The sequence below is a fragment of the Calonectris borealis genome, chromosome 36 (genome assembly GCF_964195595.1).
Source record: "Calonectris borealis chromosome 36, bCalBor7.hap1.2, whole genome shotgun sequence".
NCBI lineage: Eukaryota > Metazoa > Chordata > Aves > Procellariiformes > Procellariidae > Calonectris > Calonectris borealis.
In genome coordinates, this window is record NC_134347.1 from 317,930 (window position 1) to 342,740 (window position 24,811).

Below are 24,811 nucleotides of genomic sequence, written 5' to 3' on the forward strand. Positions count from 1 at the left end.
TATTGGGGAGGGTCCCCTGGGGACATTTGGGGGGGGTCTCAGGGCATTGGGGGGGGTGCCCCGACATTGGGGGGGGTCCCCGGATATTGGGGGGGGTCCCCTGGGGACATTGGGGGGGGTCCCCCGACAGTGGGGGGGTCCCCGGACATTGGGGGAGTCACTTGGGGACATTGGGGGGGGGTCCCCGGATGTTGGGGGGTCACTTGGGGACATTGGGGGGGTCCCCGGATATTGGGGGGGGTCCCCTGGGGACATTGGGGGGGGTCCCAGGGCATTGGGGGGGGTCCCCCGACATTGGGGGGGGTCCCCGGATATTGGGGGGGGTCCCCTGGGGACATTGGGGGGGGTCCCCGGATGTTGGGGGGGTCCCCGGACATTGGGGGAGTCACTTGGGGACATTGGGGGGGGTCCGCGGGCATTGGGGGGGGTCGCTTGGGGACATTGGGGGGGTCCCCGGGCATTGGGGGGGGTCGCTTGGGGACATTGGGGGGGTCCCCGGATATTGGGGGGGGTCCCCTGGGGACATTTGGGGGGGGTCTCAGGGCATTGGGGGGGGTCCCCCGACATTGGGGGGGGTCCCCTGGGGACATTGGGGGGGGTCCCCGGGCATTGGGGGGGGTCACTTGGGGACATTGGGGGGGTCCCCGGGCATTGGGGGGTCACTTGGGGACATTGGGGGGGTCCCCGGATATTGGGGGCGGTCCCCTGGGGACTTTTGGGGGGGGGTCTCCTGGGGACATTGGGGGGGGTCCCCCGACATTGGGGGGGGTCCCCTGGGGACATTGGGGGGGGTCCCCGGGCATTGGGGGGGGTCACTTGGGGACATTGGGGGGGTCCCCGGGCATTGGGGGGGTCACTTGGGGACATTGGGGGGGTCCCCAGATATTGGGGGGATCCCCGGATGTTGGGGGGTCCCCTGAGGACATTGGGGGGGGGTCCCCGGACTCCTGGGTCCCCTGGGGACATTGGGGGAGGGTGTCCCAGGCGCCTGGGTGCCTTGGGGACACTGGGGGGGGTCCCCGGACTCCCGGGTCCCCTGGGGACATTGAGGGGGGGGGGGTCCCCGGGCACCTGGGTGCCTTGGGGACACGGGGGGGGGTCCCCGGTCTCCTGGGTCCCCTGGGGACAATGGGGGGGGTCCCTGGACTCCTGGGTCCCTTGGGGACATTGAGGGGGGGTCCCCGAGTGCCTGGGTCCCCGGGTCCCCTGGGGACATTGGGAGGGGGTCTTCAGATTCCTGGGTGCCTTGGGGACAATGGAGGGGGGGGGGTCCCTGGACTCCTGGGTCCCTTGGGGACCTTGTGGGGGGTCCCCGGACTCCTGGGTCCCCTGGGGACATTGCGGGGGGGGGTCTTCGGATTCCTGGGTCCCTTGGGGACAATGGGGGGGGTCCCCAGACTCCTGGGTCCCCTGGGGACAATGGGGGGGGTCCCTGGACTCCTGGGTCCCTTGGGGACATTGAGGGGGGTCCCCGAGTGCCTGGGTCCCCTGGGGACATTGGGGGGGGTCTTCGGATTCCTGGGTCCCTTGGGGACAATGGGGGGGGGTCCCCGGACTCCTGGGTCCCCTGGGGACAATGGGGGGGGTCCCCGGACTCCTGGGTCCCTTGGGGACATTGAGGGGGGGTCCCCGAGTGCCTGGGTCCCCGGGTCCCCTGGGGACATTGGGGGGGGGTCTTCAGATTCCTGGGTGCCTTGGGGACAATGGGGGGGGGACCCCGGCCTCCTGGGTCCCTTGGGGACCTTGTGGGGGGTCCCCGGACTCCTGGGTCCCCTGGGGACATTGGGGGGGGGTCTTCGGATTCCTGGGTCCCTTGGGGACAATGGGGGGGGTCCCCGGACTCCTGGGTCCCCTGGGAACAATGGGGTGGGGTCCCCGGACTCCTGGGTCCCTTGGGGACATTGAGGGGGGGTCCCCGAGTGCCTGGGTCCCTTGGGGACAATGGGGGGGTCCCCAGGTGTCTGGGTCCCCTGGGGACATTGGAGGGGGGGTCCCCGGACTCCTGGGTCCCCTGGGGACAATGGGGGGGAGGGGTGTCTCCGGCCTCCTGGGTGCCTTGGGGACACTGGGGGGGGTCCCCGGACGCCTGGGTCCCCCCGGGGTGAGAAGCCCCTTGGCGGGGGGGTGGGGGGGCGGACGCCTGGGTCCCCCCAGTGCCGACCGCCTCCGGGGGATTTGATTAATCCCCGGGCGGGGCTAATCCCACCCCGGGGCCACCGGGATCCGCCGCGGGCAACGGGAGCTGCGCAGGTGGGCCCGGTGGGTGGGGGGTCCCGAGGGTGGGGGGGGGTCCTGCTGGTGGGGGGGGATCCCCGAGGGGTTGGGGGTTCCTGGGTGCTTGGGTCCCCTTGGGGCTGGGGGTCCTGGGCGCCTTGGTCCCCCGCGGTCAGGGGTGAGGGGTGTCCTGGATGCTTGGGTGCCCTGGGGGTGGGGGGTCCCGGATCCCTGGGGTGGGGGGTCCCAAATGCCTGGGTCCCTTGGGGTCAGGGGTGAGGGGTGTCCTGGACGCCCCTGGGTGGGGGGGTTCCAGATGCCTGGGTCTCCTGGGGGTGGGGGGTCCCGGATGCCTGAGTTCCCTTGGGGTGGGGGGTGCCAGATACTTGGGTCCCCTGGGGTCAGGGGTTGGGGGTCCCGGACACGTGGGTGCCCTGGCGGTGGGGGTCCCAGATACTTGGGTCCCCTGGGGTCAGGGGCTGGGGGTCCCGGACACGTGGGTGCCCTGGGGGTGGGGGTCCCAGATACTTGGGTCCCCTGGGGTCAGGGGTTGGGGGTCCCGGACACGTGGGTGCCCTGGGGGTGGGGGTCCCAAATGCCTGGGTCCCCTAGGGTTAGGAGTGGGGGGTCTCCCAGACACCTGGGTCCCCTTGGGGTGGGGGTCCCGGACACCTGGATCCCCTGGGGTCAGGGGTCTCCCAGATGCCTGGGTGCCCTGGGGGTGAGGGGTTCCGGACGCCTGGGTTCCCTCAGGGTGGGGGTCCCAGACACCTGGGTCCCCTGGGGGTGGGGGTCCCAAACAGCTGGGTCCCCTTGGGGTAGGGGGTCCCGGAAACCTGGGTCCCCTGAGGGTGGGGGTCCCAAATGCCTGGGTCCCCTGAGGGTGGGGGTCCCAAATGCCTGGATTCCCTGGGATCAGGGGTGAGGGGTCTCCCGGGTGCCTGGGTCCCCAGAGAGGTGGGGGGTCCCAAACACCTGGGTCCCCTTGGGGTGGGGGTCCCAAATGCCTGGGTCCCCCTGGGTCAGGGGTGAGGGGTCTCCCAGACACCTGGTTCCCCTTGGGGTGGGGGTCCCGGACACCTGGGTCCCCTTTTTTGGGGGGGGGGGGGGGTGTTCCCCAGATGCCTGGGCCCCCCTCCTCCCATTCTCCTCCCCCTCCCACCCCCTCCTTCCCAGCATCCTTTGCTGCAAAGGACTGTGGGAGCCGCCACACTTTGGGGGGGGGGGGGCGTCTCCCAGAATCCTTTGCAGCCCCATTCTCGGCCTATGTGTGTAGTTTGGGGGGGGGTGGTACGACACACCCCCCCTTCCCATCATGCCCTGCGGCCCCGGTGCATTGTGGGATACCGGGGGGGGGGGGGGAAGGTCTCGCACGAGGGGTCACGAAAGCGGCTTAGGCACGAGCCCCGCTGAGCCGCTTACCCGCTAATTATAGCGCGCCGGCCCTTTAAGAGCTGTGACCTCACCCGGGGCGGGGTTAATCCCTCAGGGTGGGGGCCCCTCCCCATCCTCGTGCGTCGCACGAGCGTTCACACCCCCACCCCCCCCTCCTCCCCGCAGCCATGGATATCGGCGGCCTGGAGACGGTGGTGGCCAATTCCGCTTACGTCTCGGCCCGCGGCGGCGGCGGCGGCCCGGGAGCCTCGGGACGGGACCGACGGCAACGAGCCCGGCTCCGCCTACCCCACATCTCCCAGTGCGAGGCTCTGCGCGCTCGCCTGGCCGGGGGGGACGCGCCCAGCGGCGGAGGAGGGGGACAAAATGGCGTCGGAGGGGGACAAAATGGCGGCGGAGGGGGAGAAAATGGCGGCGGAGGGGGAGAAAATGGCGGCCGCGGGGGCGAAAATGGCGGCCGCGGGGGACAAAATGGCGGCCGCGGGGGACAAAATGGCGTCGGAGGGGGACAAAATGGCGGCACGCGTGGGGGCGGCCATCTTGGGGAGGATACTTCCTTCCGGTGGCAGTGCGTGGAGCAGCCAATCGGGAAGCTGCTGTTTCAGCGGTTCTTGGAAGGGGCGCCGGGATTGGCTGCGGCGGGGGCGTTGTGGGCGGAGCTGGAGGCCTACGAGCGGTGCGAGGAGGTGGAGCGAGGCGGGGCAGCCGCCGCCCTGCGGGGGCGGTTCTTCACCCCGGGCGGGGCCGAGCACTGCAGCTTCCTCAGCGCTGCCGCCACGGCGCCGCCCACAGGTGAGGCTCCGCCCACGGTGGCGGCCATGACACCCTTCAGTGGAGGCCGTGATACCTCCAAGGGCAGCCATGATACCTCCAGCGGAGGCCATGATACCTCCAAGGGCGGCCATGATACCTCCAACGGCGGCCATGATACCTCCAATGGCAGCCATGATACCTCCAACGGCAGCCATGATACCTCCAATGGCGGCCATGATACCTCCAGCAGAGGCCATGATACCTCCAATGGCAGCCATGATACTGCCAATGGCAGCCATGATACCTCCAACAGCAACCATGATACCTCCAATGGCAGCCATGATACCTCCAGCGGAGGCCATGATACCTCCAATGGCGGCCATGATACCTCCAGCGGAGGCCATGATACCTCCAATGGCGGCCATGATACCTCCAGCGGAGGCCATGATACCTCCAGCGGAGGCCATGATACCTCCAATGGCAGCCATGATACCTCCAGCAGAGGCCATGATACCTCCAATGGCGGCCATGATACCTCTAACGGCAGCCATGATAGTGATAATGGCCATGGCAGCCCCAGTGGTGGCCATGACACTCCCAATGGTGGCCATGACACCTCCAATGGAGGTCATGATACCCCAGTGGTGGCCATGATAGTGATGGCAGCCATGATACCTCCAATGGCGGCCATGATACCTCCAATGGCAGCCATGATACCTCCAGCAGAGGCCATGATACCTCCATGGCAGCCATGATACCTCCAGTGGCAGCCATGATGGTGATAACGGCCATGGCAGCTCCAATGGTGGCCCTGATACTTCCAATGCTGGCCATGACACCTCCAGTGGCGGCCATGACACCTCCAATGGCAGCCATGATATCTCCAATGGCAGCCATGATACCTCCAACGGCGGCCATGATACCTCCAATGGAGGTCATGATACCTCCAATGGCAGCCATGATACCTCCAACGGCAGCCATGATACCTCCAATGGAGGTCATGATACCCCAATGGTGGCCATGGTAGTGATAATGGCCATGGCAGCTCCAATGGGGGCCATGATACCTGCAATGGTGGCCATGACACCTCCAACGGCAGCCACGATACTGCCAATGAAGGCCATGATACCTCCAGTGGTGGCCATGATACCTCCAATGGAGGTCATGATACCCCAATGGTGGCCATGACAGTCATAGGAGTCATGACACACCCAACGGTGGCCATGATACCCCCGATGGTGGTCTTAACACCCCTATTGCTAGCCATGACTCCCCTGTTGGTGGCCATGACACGCCAACGGTGGCCACGATAGTTCCATGACACCCCCAAAGGCGGCCATGCTGCCTCCCAACGGGCTCTACAACCTCCCCCAACAGCGACCACGCCACCTTCTTCCCCCACAGGTGCCACCGCCTCCGCGGAAGACTTCGGGCAAGCGCGACGGGAGTTGCTGGCCCACCTGGAAGCGGTGGCTTGGACCCCGTATCGAGCTTCACCGGAGTTCGGGCGCTTCGTGCAGTTCAAGTGGTTGGAGGGGCAGGCGGTGGGCGCCGAAGCCTTCGCCGACTTCAGGGTGCTGGGCAAGGGCGGCTTCGGCGAGGTCTGCGCCTGCCAGCGCCGCGCCACCGGCAAGATGTACGCCAACAAGCGCCTCAACAAGAAGCGCCTCAAGAAGCGCCAGGGCTACGAGGTGGGGCCCCGGTGGGGACCCCCGTGGGGTACGGGGTGGGGATGGTGGCCATCCGTCCCCTTGGCCGTCCTTCTGTCCCCTCTGCTTGGCGTGTGCCACCCACGTGCGCTTGGGGTGTGCCACCTGCATGTCCTTGGCGTGTTCCTCCCGTGTTTTCCTTGGCGTGTGCCACCTTCGTGTCCTTGGGATGTGCCACCTGCATGTCCTTGGCGTGTTCCTCCCGTGTTTTCCTTGGCGTGTGCCACCTTCGTGTCCTTGGGATGTGCCACCTGCATGTCCTTGGCGTGTTCCTCCCGTGTTTTCCTTGGCGTGTGCCACCTTCGTGTCCTTGGCATGTGCCACCTGCATGCCCTTGGCATGTATCATCCATGTTTTCCATGACATGTGTCATCTACATGCCCTTGGCATGTGTCACCCATGTTTCCCTTGGTGTGTGCCACCTTCGTGTCCTCGGCGTGTGCTGCCTTCATATCCTTGGCATGTTCCTCCCGTGTTTTCCTTGACATGTGCCACCTGCATGTCCTTGGCGTGTTCCTCCCGTGTTTTCCTTGGCGTGTGCCACCTTCTTGTCCTTGGCATGTGCCACCTGCATGTCCTTGGCGTGTTCCTCACATGTTTTCCTTGGCGTGTGCCACCTGCATGTCCTTGGCGTGTTCCGCACATGTTTTCCTTGGCGTGTGCCACCTGCATGCCCTTGGCATGTGCCACCCATGTTTCCCCCGGTGTGTGCCACCTGCACCTCCTTGCTGTGTCCTTGGCGTGGGCTGGACCATCACCAGCTGCGTGCCCTTGGCGTGTGCTTGGCGTGTGCAGGCGGCGCTGGTGGAGAAGCGGATCCTGGCGCGGGTGCACAGCCGCTTCATCGTCTCGCTGGCCTGCGCCTTCCAGACCAAGACTGACCTCTGCCTCGTCATGACCCTCATGAACGGCGGCGACCTGCGGTAAGCGTGTGCTTGGCGTGTGCCACGCGTGTTCCTGCTGGAGATGCCTCCCAGCAGCGTCTGGCGTGTCCTTAGCGTCTCCTTAGCGTGTGGAGGTGCCACATGCATGCAACGAGGATGAGGCCAACCCTGGGTTCTCCATACCGCGTCCCCAGCGTGTCCCCAGGTGCTGGCGTGTGCTTAGCGTGTTCTTGGCATGTCAGGTACCACATATACAACGTGGACGAGGACAACCCCGGGTTCCTGGAGCCGCGGGCCGTGTTCTACACTGCCCAGATCCTGCTGGGGCTGGAGCACCTGCACCAGCACCGCATCGTCTACCGCGACCTCAAGCCCGAGAACGTCCTCCTCGATGATGCCGGTGACGTTGGGATGGGGCGGGGGGGGGGGGGGGACGTTGGGGACATTGAGGCAGGTGGGGACATCGGGGACATTGGGGGGCATGGGGACATTGGGGACATCAGGGACATTGGGGGATATGGGGACATTAGGGGATATGGGGACATCGGGGACATCGGGGACATTGGGGGGCATGGGGACATTGGGGGATATGGGGACATTGGGGGACATTGGGGACATTGGGGGGTATGGGGACATTGGGGACATTGGGGACATTGGGGGATGTGGGGGATATTGGGGACATTGGGGACATCAGGGACATTGGGGGGCATGGGGACATTGGGGGATATGGGGACATTGGGGGACATTGGGGACATTGGGGGGTATGGGGACATTGGGGACATTGGGGACATTGGGGGATGTGGGGGATATTGGGGACATTGGGGACATCAGGGACATTGCGGGGCATGGGGACATTGGGGGATATGGGGACATTGGGAGATGTGGGGGACATTGGGGGGCATGGGGATGTTGGGGGATATGGGGACATTGGGGGACATTGGGGACATTGGGGGCATTGGGGACATTGGGGGGCATGGGGACATTGGGGTCATTGGGGACATTGGGGGGCATGGGGACATTGGGGGGCATGGGGACACTGGGGACATTGGGGGACATTGGGGACATTGGGGACATTGGGGGATATCAGGGACATTGGGGGGCATGGGGACATTGGGGGATATGGGGACATTGGGGGGCATGGGGACATTGGGGACATTGGGGACATTGGGGGGCATGGGGACATTGGGGATATTGGGGACATTGGGAGGCATGGGGACATTGGGGGGCATGGGGACATTGGGGACATCAGGGACATTGGGGGACATTGGGGACATTGGGGGGCATGGGGACATTGGGGGATGTGGGGACATTGGGGGGCATGGGGACATTGGGGGGCATGGGGACATTGGGGACATCAGGGACATTGGGGGACATTGGGGACATTGGGGGGCATGGGGACATTGGGGGATGTGGGGACATTGGGGGGCATGGGGACATTGGGGGACATTGGGGACATTGGGGGGCATGGGGACATTGGGGACATTGGGGACATTGGGTCATGGGGACATTGGGGGATATGGGGACATTGGGGGATGTGGGGGACATTGGGGACATCAGGGACATTGGGGGACATGGGGACATTGGGGGATGTGGGGGACATTGGGGACATCGGGGACATTGGGGGGTGAAGGGACATCACAGGGATGTGGGGTCATGGGGACATTGTGGGGATGTGGGGGATTTGGGGACATTGGGGACATCGGGGGACGTGGGGACGTTGAGGGATGGGGGGACATTGGGGGATGAGGGGACATTGGGGACATCGGGGGATGAGGGGACATTGGGGACATCGGGGACATGGGGGGATGTGGGGGCGTTGAGGGATGGGGGGACATTGGGGGATGAGGGGACATTGGGGACATTGGGGGACGTGGGGACGTTGAGGGATGGGGGGACATTGGGGGATGAGGGGACATTGGGGACATCAGGGGATGAGGGGACATCGGGGACATTGGGGACATTGGGGGACGTGGGGGATGTGGAGTCATTGGGGGGGGACACTGGGGACTTGGAGGGACAGAGGAGGACATGGAAGGATGTGGAGGTACACGGGTGTTACTGGGAGCCTGGGAGGGGGTTACTGGGAGGCACTGGGAGGGTTCGTGATGGTACTGGTGTGAGCAGGGCACTGGGAGGGTTGCTGGGGGCTGTTACTGGTGGTTACTGGTGCAGGCAGGGCACTGGGATGGGTTCCTGGGAAGGTGTTGGTGGTGGTTACTGGTGGTTACTGGTGGTTACTGGTGGTTACTGGTGGTTACTGGTGCGGGCAGGCCACGTCCGTCTGTCCGACATGGGTTTGGCTGTGGAGCTCAAGGAGGGACAGACCAAAACCCGCGGCTACGCCGGGACCCCGGGTAGGGGACACGGGGGGACATGGGAGGGGCAAGAGACATGGGGGGACGTGGGGGGGACCCCGGGTATGGGGGGGACACGGGGGGGACCTTGGGTATGGGGGGGCCATGGGGGGGCCATGGACCTTGGGGACAGGGAGGGGACATGGGAGGTGGCACAGAGACATGGGGGGACATGGGGGGGACCCCAGGTATGGGGGGGACACGGGGACACGGGGGGGACACAGGGACATGGGGGGGACCTTGGGTATGGGGTGGGGAGGGGACATCTGGGGAGGGACAGGGACACAGGCAGGAGGGTGTGGGTCCCTCATCCCTGCTCCTCTCCTGGATGTCTGGGTCCTCCTTGGTCAACTGGGTGCCCCCCGGTCACCTGGGTCCCCCCGGTCACCTGGGACCCCCCCGGACACCTGGGTGTCACCTGGGACCCCCCCGGACACCTGGGTCCCGCAGGGTTCATGGCGCCGGAGTTACTGCGGGACGAGGAGTACGATTGGGCCGTCGACTACTTCACGTTGGGGGTGACCCTCTACGAGATGCTGGAGGCCAAGGGACCCTTCCGTCACCGGGGGGAGAAGGTGCCCAGTAACCCCAGTAACTCCCAGGAACCCCAGGAACCCCCAGAAACTCACTAACTAACACCCCAGGTCTCCCAGTAGCACCCAGAACCCCTCAAGGACCACCAGGAACCTCCAAGAACTCCACAAGTAATATCCCAAGGCTCCCAGTAGCCCCCAGAACCTCTCAAGGGCCACCAGGAACCACCAGAAACTCCCCCAAGTGACATCCCAGGGCTCCCAGTAGCCCCCAGAACCCTCAGGAATCCCCAAGAACGTCCCAGGGACCCGCAGAAACCCCCAGAAACTCCCCCAAGTGACATCCCAGGGCTCCCAGTAACCTCCAGAACGCTCAGGAACCCCCAAGAACCTCCCAGCAACCCCCAAGAACCTCCCAGGAACCGCCAGAAACCCCCAAGAACCCCCAAGAACCTCCCAGGGACCCCCAAGGACCTCCCAGGAACCCCAAGAACCTCCCAGAAACCCCCAAGAACCTCCAAGAACCTCCCAGGAACCCCCAAGAACCTCCCAGGGACCCCCAAGAACCTCCCAGAACCCTCCAAGAACCTCCCAGGAACCCCCAAGAACCTCCCAGGGACCCCCAAGAACCTCCCAAGAACCCCAAGAACCTCCCAGGGACCCCCAAGGACCTCCAGAGACCCCCAAGGACCTCCCAGAAACCCCCAAGAACCTCCCAGAACCCTCCAAGAACCTCCCAGAAACCCCCAAGAACCTCCCAGGGGCCCCCAAGAACCTCCCAGGAACCCCTAAGAACCCCCCAGGAACCCCCAAGGACCTCCAGGGACCCCCAAGGACCTCCCAGGAACCCCAAGAACCTCCCAGGAACCCCTAAGAACCCCCCAAGAACCTCCCAGCGACCCACAAGAACCTCCCAGGAACCCCCAAGGACCTCCAGGGACCCCCAAGGACCTCCCAGGAACCCCAAGAACCTCCCAGGAACCCCTAAGAACCCCCCAAGAACCTCCCAGCGACCCCCAAGAACCTCCCAGGAACCCCAAGAACCCCCCAAGAACCTCCCAGCGACCCCCAAGAACCTCCCAGGAACCCCCAAGAACCTCCCAGGAACCCCAAGAACCTCCCAGGAACCCCTAAGAACCCCCCAGGAACCTCCCAGCGACCCCCAAGAACCTCCCAGGAACCCCAAGAACCTCCCAGGAACCCCCAAGGACCCCCAAGAACCTCCCAGCGATCCCCAAGAACCTCCCAGGGGCCCCCAAGGACCTCCAGGGACCCCCAAGAACCTCCCAGGAACCCCCCAAGAACCTCCCAGGGGCCCCCAAGGACCTCCAGGGACCCCCAAGAACCCCCAAGAACCCCCCAGAAACCCCTAAGAACCCCCCAAGAACCTCCCAGGGACCCCCAAGGACCTCCAGGGACCCCAAGGACCTCCAGGGACCCCCAAGAACCTCCCAGGAACCCCCAAGGACCTCCCAGAACCCTCCAAGAACCTCCCAGGAACCCCTAAGAACCTCCCAAGAACCTCCCAGGGACCCCCAAGGACTTCCAGGGACCCCAAGGACCTCCAGGGACCCCCAAGAGCCTCCCAAGAACCTCCCAGGGACCCCCAAGGACCTCCAGGGACCCCAAGGACCTCCAGGGACCCCCAAGAACCTCCCAGAAACCCCTAAGAACCTCCCAAGAACCTCCCAGGGACCCCCAAGGACCTCCAGGGACCCCAAGGACCTCCAGGGACCCCCAAGAACCTCCCAGAAACCCCTAAGAACCTCCCAAGAACCTCCCAGGAACCCCAAGAACCTCCCAGGGACCCCCAAGGACCTCCAGGGACCCCCAAGAACCCCCAAGAACCCCCCAGAAACCCCTAAGAACCCCCCAAGAACCTCCCAGGGACCCCCAAGGACCTCCAGGGACCCCAAGGACCTCCAGGGACCCCCAAGAACCTCCCAGGAACCCCCAAGGACCTCCCAGGAATCCCTAAGAACCCCCCAAGAACCTCCCAGGGACCCCCAAGGACTTCCAGGGACCCCAAGGACCTCCAGGAACCCCAAGAACCTCCCAGGAACCCCCCAAGAACCTCCCAGGGGCCCCCAAGGACCTCCAGGGACCCCCAAGAACCCCCAAGAACCTCCCAGGAACCCCTAAGAACCCCCCAAGAACCTCCCAGGGACCCCCAAGGACTTCCAGGGACCCCAAGGACCTCCAGGGACCCCCAAGAACCTCCCAGGAACCCCTAAGAACCCCCCAAGAACCTCCCAGGGACCCCCAAGGACTTCCAGGGACCCCAAGGACCTCCAGGGACCCCCAAGAACCTCCCAGGAACCCCTAAGAACCTCCCAAGAACCTCCCAGGGACCCCCAATGACTTCCAGGGACCCCAAGGACCTCCAGGGACCCCCAAGAACCTCCCAGGAACCCCTAAGAACCTCCCAAGATCCTCCCAGGGACCCCCAAGGACCTCCAGGGACCCCAAGGACCTCCAGGGACCCCAAGGACCTCCCAGGAACCCCAAGAACCTCCCAAGAACCTCCCAGCGACCCCCAAGAACCTCCCAGGGACCCCCAAGGACCTCCAGGGACCCCAAGGACCTCCAGGGACCCCCAAGAACCTCCCAGGAACCCCCAAGGACCTCCCAGGAATCCCTAAGAACCCCCCAAGAACCTCCCAGGGACCCCCAAGGACTTCCAGGGACCCCAAGGACCTCCAGGAACCCCAAGAACCTCCCAGGAACCCCCCAAGAACCTCCCAGGGGCCCCCAAGGACCTCCAGGGACCCCCAAGAACCCCCAAGAACCTCCCAGGAACCCCTAAGAACCCCCCAAGAACCTCCCAACGACCCCCAAGGACCTCCAGGGACCCCAAGGACCTCCAGGGACCCCCAAGAACCTTCCAGGAACCCCCCAAGAACCCCCCGTCCCCCCCCAGGTGGAGAACAAGGAGGTGACCCGACGCATCCTACACGACCCCGTCACCTACTCGGAGAAGTTCAGCCCGGCGGCGCGAGCCGCCTGCGAGGGTCTCCTGGCCAAGGACCCCAGCACCCGCCTCGGCTTCCAGGGGAACGACTGCGCCCAACTTAAGGCGCACCCCCTCTTTGTCAGCGTCAACTGGGGACGCCTCGAGGCAGGTAACCCCCCCCCCCAGGGAGAAAATGGGTGATGGGGGGTGGGGGGTGTTCTGGGAATGGGTGGTGGGAGTTGGGTGGTCAGGAAATGGGTCCTGATGGGTGTTGGGTGTCTAGAGGTGGGGTCTACAATGGGTGGTGGGTGCTCCAGAAATGGGTCTCTATTGAGTGTTGGGTGCTCCAGCAGTGGGGTCTCCAATGACCTTTGGGTGCTCCAGAAATGGGTCTCCAATGGGTGTTGGGTGCTCATGGAAATGGGTCTCCGATGGGTGTTGGGTGCTCCAGAAATGGGGTCTCCAATGGGTGTTGGGTGCTACACAAATGGGTCTCTATTGAGTGTTGGGTGCTCCAGCAGTGGGGTCTCCAATGACCTTTGGGTGCTCCAGAAATGGGTCTCCAATGGGTGTTGGGTGCTCATGGAAATGGGTCTCCGATGGGTGTTGGGTGCTCCAGAAATGGGGTCTCCAATGGGTGTTGGGTGCTACAGAAATGGGTCTCTATTGAGTGTTGGGTGCTCCAGCGGTGGGGGCTCCAATGACCTTTGGGTGCTCCAGAAATGGGTCTCCAATGGGTGTTGGGTGCTCATGGAAATGGGTCTCCAGTGGGTGTTGGGTGCTCCAGAAATGGGGTCTCCAATGGGTGTTGGGTGCTCCAGAAATGGGTCTCTATTGAGTGTTGGGTGCTCCAGCGGTGGGGGCTCCAATGACCTTTGGGTGCTCCAGAAATGGGTCTCCAATGGGTGTTGGGTGCTCCAGAAATGGGTCTCTATTGAGTGTTGGGTGCTCCAGCAGTGGGGTCTCCAATGACCTTTGGGTGCTCCAGAAATGGGGTCTCCAATGACCTTTGGGTGCTCCAGAAATGGGTCCCCAATGGGTGTTGGGTGCTCATGGAAATGGGTCTCCAATGGGTGTTGGGTGCTCCAGAAATGGGTCTCTATTGAGTGTTGGGTGCTCCAGCAGTGGGGGCTCCAATGACCTTTGGGTGCTCCAGAAGTGGGGGCTCCAATGACCTTTGGGTGCTCATGGAAATGGGTCTCCAGTGGGTGTTGGGTGCTCCAGAAATGGGGTCTCCAATGGGTGTTGGGTGCTCCAGAAATGGGTCTCTATTGAGTGTTGGGTGCTCCAGCGGTGGGGTCTCCAATGACCTTTGGGTGCTCCAGAAATGGGTCTCCAATGGGTGTTGGGTGCTCATGGAAATGGGTCTCCATTGAGCGTTGGGTGCTCCAGAATTGGGGTCTCCAATGACCTTTGGGTGCTCCAGAAATGGGTCTCCACTGGGTGTTGGGTGCTCTGGAACTGGGGTCTACAATAGGTGTTGGGTGCTCCAGCAATGGGGTCTCCACTGGTGTTGGGTGCTCATGGAAATGGGTCTCCATTGAGCGTTGGGTGCTCCAGAACTGTGGTCTCCAACGACCTTTGGGTGCTCCAGCAATGGGGTCTCCTATGGGTGTTGGGTGCTCCACAAATGGGGTCTCCAATGACCTTTGGGTGCTCGTAGAAATGGGTCTCCATCGAGTGATGGGTGCTCCAGAATTGGGGTCTCCACTGGGTGTTGGGTGCTCATGGAAATGGGTCTCCATTGAGCGTTGGGTGCTCCAGAACTGGGGTCTCCGTTGGGCGTTGGGTGCTCCTCAAATGGGGTCTCCAATGACCTTTGGGTGCTCCAGAATTGGGGTCTCCGTTGGGTGCTCCTGGGAGTGGGTCCCAATGGGTGTTGGGTGCTCCACAAATGGGGTCTCCAATGACCTTTGGGTGCTCCAGAATTGGGGTCTCCGTTGGGTGCTCCTGGCAGTGGGTCCCAATGGGTGTTGGGTGGCCAACGATGGGGTCTCCAGTGACCTTTGGGTGCTCCAGAACTGGGGTCTCCAATGACCTTTGGGTGCTCCAGAATTGGGGTCTCCAGTGACCTTTGGGTGCTCCAGAACTGGGGTCTCCATTGGGTGCTCCTGGGAGTGGGTCCCATTGGGTGTTGGGTGGCCAACGATGGGGTCTCCAGTGACCTTTGGGTGCTCCAGAACTGGGGTCTCCATTGAGCGTTGGGTGCTCCAGAACTGGGGTCTCCAGTGACCTTTGGGTGCTCCAGAACTGGGTCCCTGGGGGTCCCTGGGATCATGGGGGGGGGGGGGTGGTGTCTATTGGGGGGTACCAGGGGGTACCTGAGGTGATGGGGGGGCTACTGGGTGCTACTGGGGGGGCACCAGGAATTATGGGGTGGCTATGGGGGAGGTACCAAGGGGTACCCAGTACTGGGGGGCTACTGGGTGGTACTGGGGGGGTACCAGGAATTACTGGGGGGCTATTGGGGGGCTTCGCAGTACTGGGGGGCTATTGGGTGGTACTGGGGGGCTACTGGGTGATACTGGGGGGTTACCAGGAATTCTGGGGGGGGTTTCGCAGTACTGGGGGGCTATTGGGTGATACTGGGGGGTTACTGGGTGATACTGGGGGGTTACCAGGAATTCGGGGGGGGGGTTCGCAGTACTGGGGGGCTACTGGGTGGTACTGGGGGGTTACGAGGAATTATTGGGGGGCTATTGGGGGGGTACCCAGTACTGGGGGGCTACTGGGTGATACTGGGGGGCTATTGGGTGGTACTGGGGGGTTACCAGGAATTCTGGGGGGGGTCGCAGTACTGGGGGGCTATTGGGTGATACTGGGGGGTTACCGGGAATTATTGGGGGGGCCCAGTACTGGGGGGCTATTGGGTGATACTGGGGGGTTACGAGGAATTATTGGGGGGCTATTGGGGGGGTACCCAGTACTGGGGGGCTTTTGGGTGGTACTGGGGGGGCTACTGGGTGATACTGGGGGGTTACCAGGAATTATGGGGGGGGTCGCAGTACTGGGGGGCTATTGGGTGATACTGGGGGGTTACCAGGAATTATTGGGGGGCTATTGGGGGGGGACCCAGTACTGGGGTCTACTGGGTGATACTGGGGGGCTATTGGGTGATAGTGGGGGGTTACCAGGAATTCGGGGGGTGTTCGCAGTACTGGGGGGCTACTGGGTGATACTGGGGGGTTACCAGGAATTATGGGGGGGGGTCGCAGTACTGGGGGGCTATTGGGTGATACTGGGGGGTTACCGGGAATTATTGGGGGGGTTGCAGTACTGGGGGGCTATTGGGTGGTACTGGGGGGTTACCAGGAATTCTGGGGGGGGTTCGCAGTACTGGGGGGTTATTGGGTGATACTGGGGGGTTACCAGGAATTATGGGGGGGGTCGCAGTACTGGGGGGCTATTGGGTGGTACTGGGGGTTTATGAGGAATTATTGGGGGCTATTGGGGGGGTACCCAGTACTGGGGGGCTTTTGGGTGATACTGGGGGGCTACTGGGTGGTACTGGGGGGTTACCAGGAATTATTGGGGGGGTTCGCAGTACTGGGGGGTTATTGGGTGATACTGGGGGGTTACCAGGAATTCTGGGGGGGGGTCGCAGTACTGGGGGCTCTTGGGTGATACTGGGGGGCTATTGGGTGATACTGGGGGGTTACGAGGAATTATTGGGGGGCTATTGGGGGGGGACCCAGTACTGGGGTCTACTCGGTGATACTGGGTGGCTATTGGGTGATACTGGGGGGTTACCAGGAATTCTGGGGGGGGTCACAGTACTGGGGGACTATTGGGTAGTACTGGGGGGTTATGAGGAATTATTGGGGGCTATTGGGGGGGTACCCAGTACTGGGGGGCTACTGGGTGCTACTGGGGGGCTATTGGGTGCTACTGGCGTGTTACCAGGAATTATGGGAGGGGGGTGGATGAGGAGGGGGGTGGGGGTGGGGTAGCAGAAGGGTTCCCAGGAATTACGGGGTTACCATTAACGAGGGGGAATCCCCCCCCCCCCCTCCCCTTTTTCCCCCCCCCCCCAACTTTCTTGCCCAGGTCTGGTGCCCCCCCCTTTCGTCCCGGACCCCGTCGGGTTTACGCCAAGGACCTGGGGGACGTGGGGGCCTTCTCCTCGGTGCGGGGGTGGAGCTGGACGAGGGGGACGCGGAGCTTTTTGCCACCTTCGCCTCGGGGACCGTCCCCATCCCCTGGCAGGAGGAGCTGATCGAAACGGGGGTCTTCCAGGAACTGAATCTTTGGGGACCCCCCGGGACTTTACCCCCCGATTTAGATCCGGGGAATGCAGGCGGGGGAGGGGTACGCTCCGCTACCTGCTGTTTGCTGTGATGGGGTCCCCTAAATTTTGGGGGGGGGGGGGTGGGTAAAAGGTGGGGGGGGGGGGGGGATCCTATCTTGGGGTATAAGGGGGGCTGAAAAGTGGGGGGTCCCCCACCCTGGGGTATGGGGGGGAGGTCGAAAGTAGGGACCCCCCTAGAGTGTATGGAATGGGGGGGCGGCTCAAAGTGGGGGTCCCCCTCTTTGGGGTATGGGGGGGGTCGAAAGTAGGGACCCCCCTAGAGTGTATGGAATGGGGAGGGCTCAAAAGTGGGGGTCCCCCTCTTTGGGGTATGGGGGGGAGTCGAAAGTAGGGACCCCCCTAGAGTGTACGGAATGGGGGGGGGCTCAAAAGTGGGGGTCCCCCTCTTTGGGGTATGGGGGGGTCGAAAGTAGGGACCCCCCTAGAGTGTATGGAATGGGGGGGGGCTCAAAAGTGGGGGTCCCCCTCTTTGGGGTATGGGGGGGAGTCGAAAGTAGGGACCCCCCTAGAGTGTACGGAATGGGGGGGGGGCTCAAAAGTGGGGGTCCCCCTCTTTGGGGTATGGGGGCGCTGAAAAGTGGGGGGTCCCCCATCCTGGGGTATGGGGGGGTCGAAAGTAGGGACCCCCCTAGAGTGTATGGAATGGGGGGGCGGCTCAAAGTGGGGGTCCCCCTCTTTGGGGTATGGGGGGGTCGAAAGTAGGGACCCCGCTAGAGTGTATGGAATGGGGGGGGGCTCAAAAGTGGGGGTCCCCCTCTTTGGGGTATGGGGGCGCTGAAAAGTGGGGGTCCCCCACCCTGGGGTATGGGGGGGAGTCGAAAGTAGGGACCCCCCTAGAGTGCATGGAATGGGGGGGGGCTCAAAAGTGGGGGGTCCCCCATCCTGGGGTATGGGGGGGTCGAAAGTAGGGACCCCCCTAGAGTGTATGGAATGGGGGGGCGGCTCAAAGTGGGGGTCCCCCTCCTTGGGGTATGGGGGGGCTCAAAAGTGGGGGGGTTCCCCTGGGGTATCTGGAATAGGGGGGTCAAAACTGGGGGGCCCCCTGGGGTATCGCTATGCTGCACCCCCAAAGAGGGGACCCCCCCCAAACTGGGGTCCCACTGGGGCGTCCCTGTGCTGCACCCCCAAAAATTGGGACCACCCGGGGGGGACACCCCAAAACCCAACGACCTTCCCCCCAAATCCCCCCCCCCAAGGAAGAGGGGGGACACCCCAAAACCTGAGCTCCCCCCAAACCCCCCCCAAATTGGGGCACACCCCCCCCCCCCAGACCTCAGGGGCCCCCCCCCAGCTCGGTGCCACCCTGGGGGGGGGGGGCCCCCAAAACTCACCTCATGCCCCCCCCCCCCAACTCAGCAAGACCCTTTGGCCTCCCCCCCAAAAAAAGGGGGGCCCCCCTTTTTCGGTCTATGGGGGACCCAGGGGTCTGGGCGTGCCCCTCCCCCCAGGCCCCGCCCCCTCGCCCCGCCCCCCCCCCCCCGTGTACAATAAATTGTGGTTGTTGCTGCTCCGTGTGGGGGGGTTGGTTTTGGGGACCCCCCCCCTGTCACCCCCCCCCCCCGTGTCCCCCCATCTCCACGGTGCCACCACCCCCCAGTGCCCCCCCCCAGCGTCCCCGAGACCCCCCCAGTGTCCCCAATGCCACCCTGTGCCCCCCCGTGTCCCCACACCCCCCACGTCCCCAGTGTCCCCCCAGTGTCCCCAATGTCCCCCACGTCCCCAATGTCCCCAATGTCTCCATCTCCCCCATGTCCCCCCCATCCCCTGTGTCCCCATGTCCCCATGTCCCAAGTGTCCCCATGTCCCCATCTCCCCCATGTCCCCAATGTCCCCAATGTCCCCCATGTCCCCAATGTCCCCGTGTCCCCCCATGTCCCCAATGTCCCCATCTCCCCCCATGTCCCCAATGTCCCCATCTCCCCCAATGTCCCCAATGTCCCCAATGTCCCCATGTCCCCAATGTCCCCATCTCCCCCCATGTCCCCAATGTCCCCAATGTCCCCATCTCCCCCCATGTCCCCAATGTCCCCAATGTCCCCAATGTCCCCATCTCCCCCCATCTCCCCCAATGTCCCCAATGTCCCCAATGTCCCCATCTCCCCCCACGTCCCCAGTGTCCCCCATGTCCCCACGTCCCCAATGTCCCCATGTCCCCATGTCCCCCATGTCCCCAATGTCCCCATCTCCCCCATGTCCCCGTGTCCCCAATGTCCCCAATGTCCCAGTGTCCCCCAATGTCCCCCATGTTCCCCCATGTCCCCCATGTCCCCATGTCCCCCATGTCCCCCATGTCCCCAACGTCCCCAATGTCCCCATGTCCCCCATGTCCCCAATGTCCCCAATGTCCCCAATGTCCCCAATGTCCCCATGTCCCCATGTCCCCATGTCCCCATCTCCCCCCATGTCCCCAATGTCCCCATGTCCCCCATGTCCCCATCTCCCCCCATGTCCCCAATGTCCCCAATGTCCCCAATGTCCCCATGTCCCCCATGTCCCCATCTCCCCCCATGTCCCCAATGTCCCCAATGTCCCCGTGTCCCCGTGTCCCCGCCCCCGCGCAGGCCACCTCAGCTCTACGGTGTTTATTGGCGTCTCTAACACTCACTGATGCAGATAAATAGTGGACATTTGTCACCGCCGCCACCGCCCGCCGCCGCGGGGCCACCGCGGGGCCACCCCGCCACACCCCCGGGGACCCCTCCCCGCTGGGGCCACCGCCCTGGGGACCCCTCCCCGCTGGGGGCCACCACCGAGGGGCCAACCCATTGGGGACACCCAAGGGGACCCCTCCCCAACGGGGCCACCCATTTGGGGACAACCCCCATGGGGGACACCCAAGGGGACCCCTCCCCAACGGGGCCACCCATTTGGGGACAACCCCCATGGGGGACACCCAAGGGGACCCCTCCCCACTGGGGCCACCACCGAGGGGCCAACCCCCATGGGGGACACCCAAGGGGACCCCTCCCCATTGAGGGACTCCATTGGGGACACCCCATGGGTGACACCCCACTGGTGACATCCCCCATTGAGGTCACCTCATTGGGGACATTCCTCATTGGATGTCACCTCCTCGAGGATACCCCATGGGGACATCCTCCATTGAGGTCATCTCATGGGGGGACATCTCATTGAGGTCACCACCATTGAGGTCACCACCATTGAGGCCACCCCATTGGTGACATCCCAGGGGGACGTCCCCATGGAGGCCACCTCATTGGAGACAGCACCCATGGAGGCCACCCCATTGGTGACACCCCATGGGGACATCCCCATGGAGGCCACCTCATTGAGGCCACCTCATTGGGGTCACCTCATGGAGGCCACCCCATTGGTGACACCCCATGGGGACGTCCCCACGGAGGTCACCTCATTGAGGCCACCTCATTGGGGTCACCCCAGGGGGACGTCCCCCATGGAGGCCACCCCATTGGTGACACCCCATGGGGACGTCCCCACGGAGGTCACCTCATTGAGGCCACCTCATTGGGGTCACCTCATGGAGGCCACCCCCACTGGTGACAACCCATGGGGACGTCCCCATGGTGGCCACCTCCTTGAGGCCACCTCATTGGTGAGACCCCATGGGGACGTCCCCATGGTGGCCACCTCCTTGAAGCCACCCCATTGAGGCCACCCCATTGGTTGCACCCCAGGGGGCCGTCCCCCATTGAGGCCACCCCATTGGTTGCACCCCATGGGGACGTCCCCCATGGAGGCCACCCCATTGGTTGCACCCCAGGGGGACGTCCCCCATTGAGGCCACCCCATTGGTTGCACCCCAGGGGGGACGTCCCCCATGGAGGCCACCCCATTGGTTGCACCCCAGGGGGACGTCCCCCATGGAGGCCACCCCATTGGTTGCACCCCACGGGGCCGTCCCCATTGGTGCCCCCCCCCCATGGGGCCGTCCCCCATGAAGCCCCGCCCCCTTCGTGCCCCCCGGTGTCCCCGCTGTCCCCAGGGGCCCCCTCCCCTCCCCTCCCCTCCCCCCCCTTATTTTTATCTCTTTTTTTTTTTCCGTTCTTCCCCTTTTTTGCTCGGTTTTGCCTTTTTTTTGTTTTTTTTTGCCTTTTTTTTTGTTTTTTTTTTTTTTTTTTTTTTCCTTCCGGGCGGGTCCCCCCTAAAGTGCGGTCGGGGGCGGGGACACGGGTGGGGGGGGTGGGGGACACGGGTGGGGGGAGGGGCGGGGCTGGGGGACAGTCAGTAGCAAACGCGGCCACGAAAGTGCAAACGGGAGGAGGGGGCCGCGGCCGGGGGGGGGGGGGGGGAGGGGGGCGGGGGGAGGTGCACGAGGGGGCTCGCACGGGGGAGGGCGGGGTGGAGCCTCGCACGAGGGCGGGCCTTGCACGAGGATCGGCCTTGCACGAGGATGGTCCTTGCACGAGGATGGGGCTCGTGCAAAGATGGTCCTTGCACGAGGACGGTCCTTGCACGAGGATGGTCCTTGCACGAGGATCGGCCTCGCACGAGGATCATCCTTGCACGAGGATGGTCCTCGCACGAGGATCGGCCTCGCACGGGGATGGGCCTTGCACGAGGACGAGCCTTGCACGAGGACGGTCCTTGCACGAGGATCAGACTCGCACGAGGACGAGCCTTGCACAAGGATCGGCCTCGCACGAGGATTGGGCTCACGCAAGCATCAGCCTCGTGCAAGGCCCGTCCTTGCACGAGGACGGCTCTTGCACGAGGACGAGTCTTGCACGAGGACTCCGCTCGCTTGACCGTGGGCTTTGCACGAGGACCAGGCTCGCACGAGGACCAGGCTCGCACGAGGCCGCCCCTCGCACACGCGGCGGGCGGGGGAGGGAGGGAGGGTGGCGACGGCCTCGCACGGCCGGGCGTAGCGTGGGGGCGGCCTTGCACGAGGGCGGGGGGGAGGGGCGTGAGAGGGGCCTGGCGCGGGCGTGCGTCGCACGAGGCTGGGCCTTGCACGGGGGGGGGGGGGTTGGGGTTGTGTGTGCATTGCATAAAGACGGGCCTTGCACGGGGCGGGGGCGGGGCCTTGCACGGGGACGGGGCGTGGCACGGGCGTGGCACGAGGAGGGCGGTGCCGGCCGTGCACGCTCGTGCGAGGCGCGAGGGCGGGGGCTCGCGCGGGGGCGGGCGGGGGGGGGGGGGGGCCGTGCGACGCACGAGGATGCGCATTGCTCAGTCGGGCGTCGCACGAGGCCGCACCTCGCGCAGTCGTGCGTCGCACGAGGACGGGTGTTGCTCGGTCGTGCGTCGCACGAGGGCGTTCCTCGCGCCGTCGTGCGTCGCACGAGGATGCGTGTTGCGCCGCCGGGCGTCGCACGAGGGCGGCCGTCGCACGAGGATCCACCTTGCCCGGCCGTGCGTCGCACGAGGCCGCACCTCGCGCAATCGTGCGTCGCACGAGGACGGGTGTTGCTCAGTCGTGCGTCGCACGAGGACGGGCGTCGCACGAGGATCCACCTTGCCCGGCCGGGCGTCGCACGAGGGCGGCCGTCGCACGAGGACAGGGCCCGGCGCAGTCGTGCGGCGCACGAGGCTGCGTCTCGCGCGCCCGGCCCTCGCACGAGGACCCCTCCCCCCCCCACCCTCGCACGCCCGGCCCTCGCACGAGGACCCCTCCCCCCCCCCCCCCCCGCCCCATAGGAAGACGCGGGGGCCTCGCACGCCCCTCGCACGCCGGGGGAGGGGACACGCGCTGGAATGTCACTGCGATGCCATAAGGTGCCAAGGGGGGGAGGGGAAGGGGGGGAGGGGTGTCGGGTTTTGGGGGGGGGGGGGGGGGGGGCCCCCGGGATAGTGGGGGGGGACCCCGCGTTATTGGGGGAGGGGCCCTGATTTATTGGGGGAGGGGGGGCCCTTATGGGGGAGGGGGGCGTTTTGGGGGGTGCAAAATCCTGCTGGGGGGGGGAGCCCCCCAGATATTGGGGGGGGGTCCCCCTATACTGGTGGGGGGGTCCCCACTATTTTGGGGGCCCCAGGGAGTGCCACTATACTGGGGGGGGGGGGGCCCACTATATTGGGGGGGGCCCCCACTATACTGGGGGCATCTATACTGGGGGGTTCCCCTATACTGGGGGGGTCCCAGGATATTGGGGGGCCCCTATATTGGGGGGGCCCCACTCTACTGGGGTTCCCCTATACTGGGGGGGGTCCCCTATACTGGGGGGGGTCCCCTATACCGGGAGGGTTCCCCTATACTGGGGGGCCCCAATATACTGGGGGTCCTCTATACTGGGGGGGGTCCCCTATACTGGCAGGGTTGCTCTAAACTGGGGGGGGGGGGTGTCCCCTATAGTGGGGGGGCCCCAGACCCCATCCCATCCCCCCCCCCCAGTTTGGGGTGACTGGGAGCCCCCCCCAGTATACCCAGTGCCCCGCTCCCCCAGTCCTATACTGGTCCCTGATCCCTGGCACCCCCAGATCCTGCCCCCCCCCCCCCCAGCCCCACCCCATGGCATTATGGGGGGGCCCCGCTGCCCCCCAAGTCCCAATGGAGGGGGGGGGTCCCCCCCAGTGTCCCCCTATGGGAGAGAGGGACCCCCACCCTCCCCCACGGGGCCCCCCCACTATCTCCTATAGGGCCCCCCACTTCCCCTATGGGGCTGGAGCCCCCCCTGCTTGGGGCCCCCCATCTCCTATAGGGCCCCCCCAACCTCCTATGGGCCCCTCCCCCATGCTTTGGGGCCCCCCCCACCTCCCCCTATGGGGCAGGGCCCCCCCATCTCCTATAGGGCCCCCCACCATGCTATGGGGCCCCCCCCATCTCCTATAGGGCCCTATACCTCCTATAGGGCCCCCCCCCATGCTATGGGGCCCCCCCATCTCCTATAGGGCCCTATACCTCCTATAGGGCCCCCCCCCATGCTATGGGGCCCCCCCACCTCCCCCTATGGGGCAGGGCCCCCCCATCTCCTATAGGGCCCCCCACCATGCTATGGGGCCCCCCCCATCTCCTATAGGGCCCTATACCTCCTATAGGGCCCCCCCCATGCTATGGGGCCCCCCCATCTCCTATAGGGCCCTATACCTCCTATAGGGCCCCCCCCCATGCTATGGGGCCCCCCCACCTCCCCCTATGGGGCAGGGCCCCCCCATCTCCTATAGGGCCCCCCACCATGCTATGGGGCCCCCCCCATCTCCTATAGGGCCCTATACCTCCTATAGGGCCCCCCCCCCATGCTATGGGGCCCCCCATCTCCTATAGGGCCCTATACCTCCTATAGGGCCCCCCCCATGCTACGGGGCCCCCCCACCTCCCCCTATGGGGCAGGGTCCCCCCATCTCCTATAGGGCCCCCCCCATGCTACGGGGCCCCCCCATCTCCTATAGGGCCCTATACCTCCTATAGGGCCCCCAAACCTCCTATAGGGCCCTCCCATCTCCTATAGAGCCCTATACCTCCTATAGGGCCCCCCCCATGCTACGGGGCCCCCCCATCTCCTATTATAGGGCCCCCAAACCTCCTATAGGGCCCCCCACATGCTATGGGCCCCCCCCCCCCATGGGGCAGGACCCCCCTCCCCCTCCCCCCCCCCCTCAAGTCCCCCCCCCCGCTTTACGGGGTCGCTCCCCTCCCCCTCCGGGGAAGCCAAAAGTGGGGGGTACAGAGGGGGGGAGGGGTGGGGGGACTCCCCCCCCTCCCCCCCCCAAAAACCCCTCGTTTTCGGGGAGCACCACGTTGAGGGCCAGGGGGAGGGGGAAGGGGTAGGGGTACGCGGCCACCAGCCG

The 24,811-nt window shown here is 64.9% G+C and overlaps 1 protein-coding gene across 1 annotated transcript; it reads left to right on the forward strand.

Moving 5' to 3' along the window:
- The first annotated feature begins 3,776 nt into the window (after window positions 1–3,776).
- LOC142074425 (rhodopsin kinase GRK1-like) lies at window positions 3,777–17,133 on the forward strand. The gene is given in 10 exon segments (XM_075135044.1): window positions 3,777–4,401; window positions 5,767–6,053; window positions 6,867–6,994; window positions 7,198–7,355; window positions 9,226–9,309; window positions 9,760–9,884; window positions 12,763–12,964; window positions 16,843–16,872; window positions 16,875–16,928; window positions 16,931–17,133. Coding segments are annotated over 10 exon segments (1,896 nt in total).
- Window positions 17,134–24,811: the final 7,678 nt, after the last annotated feature.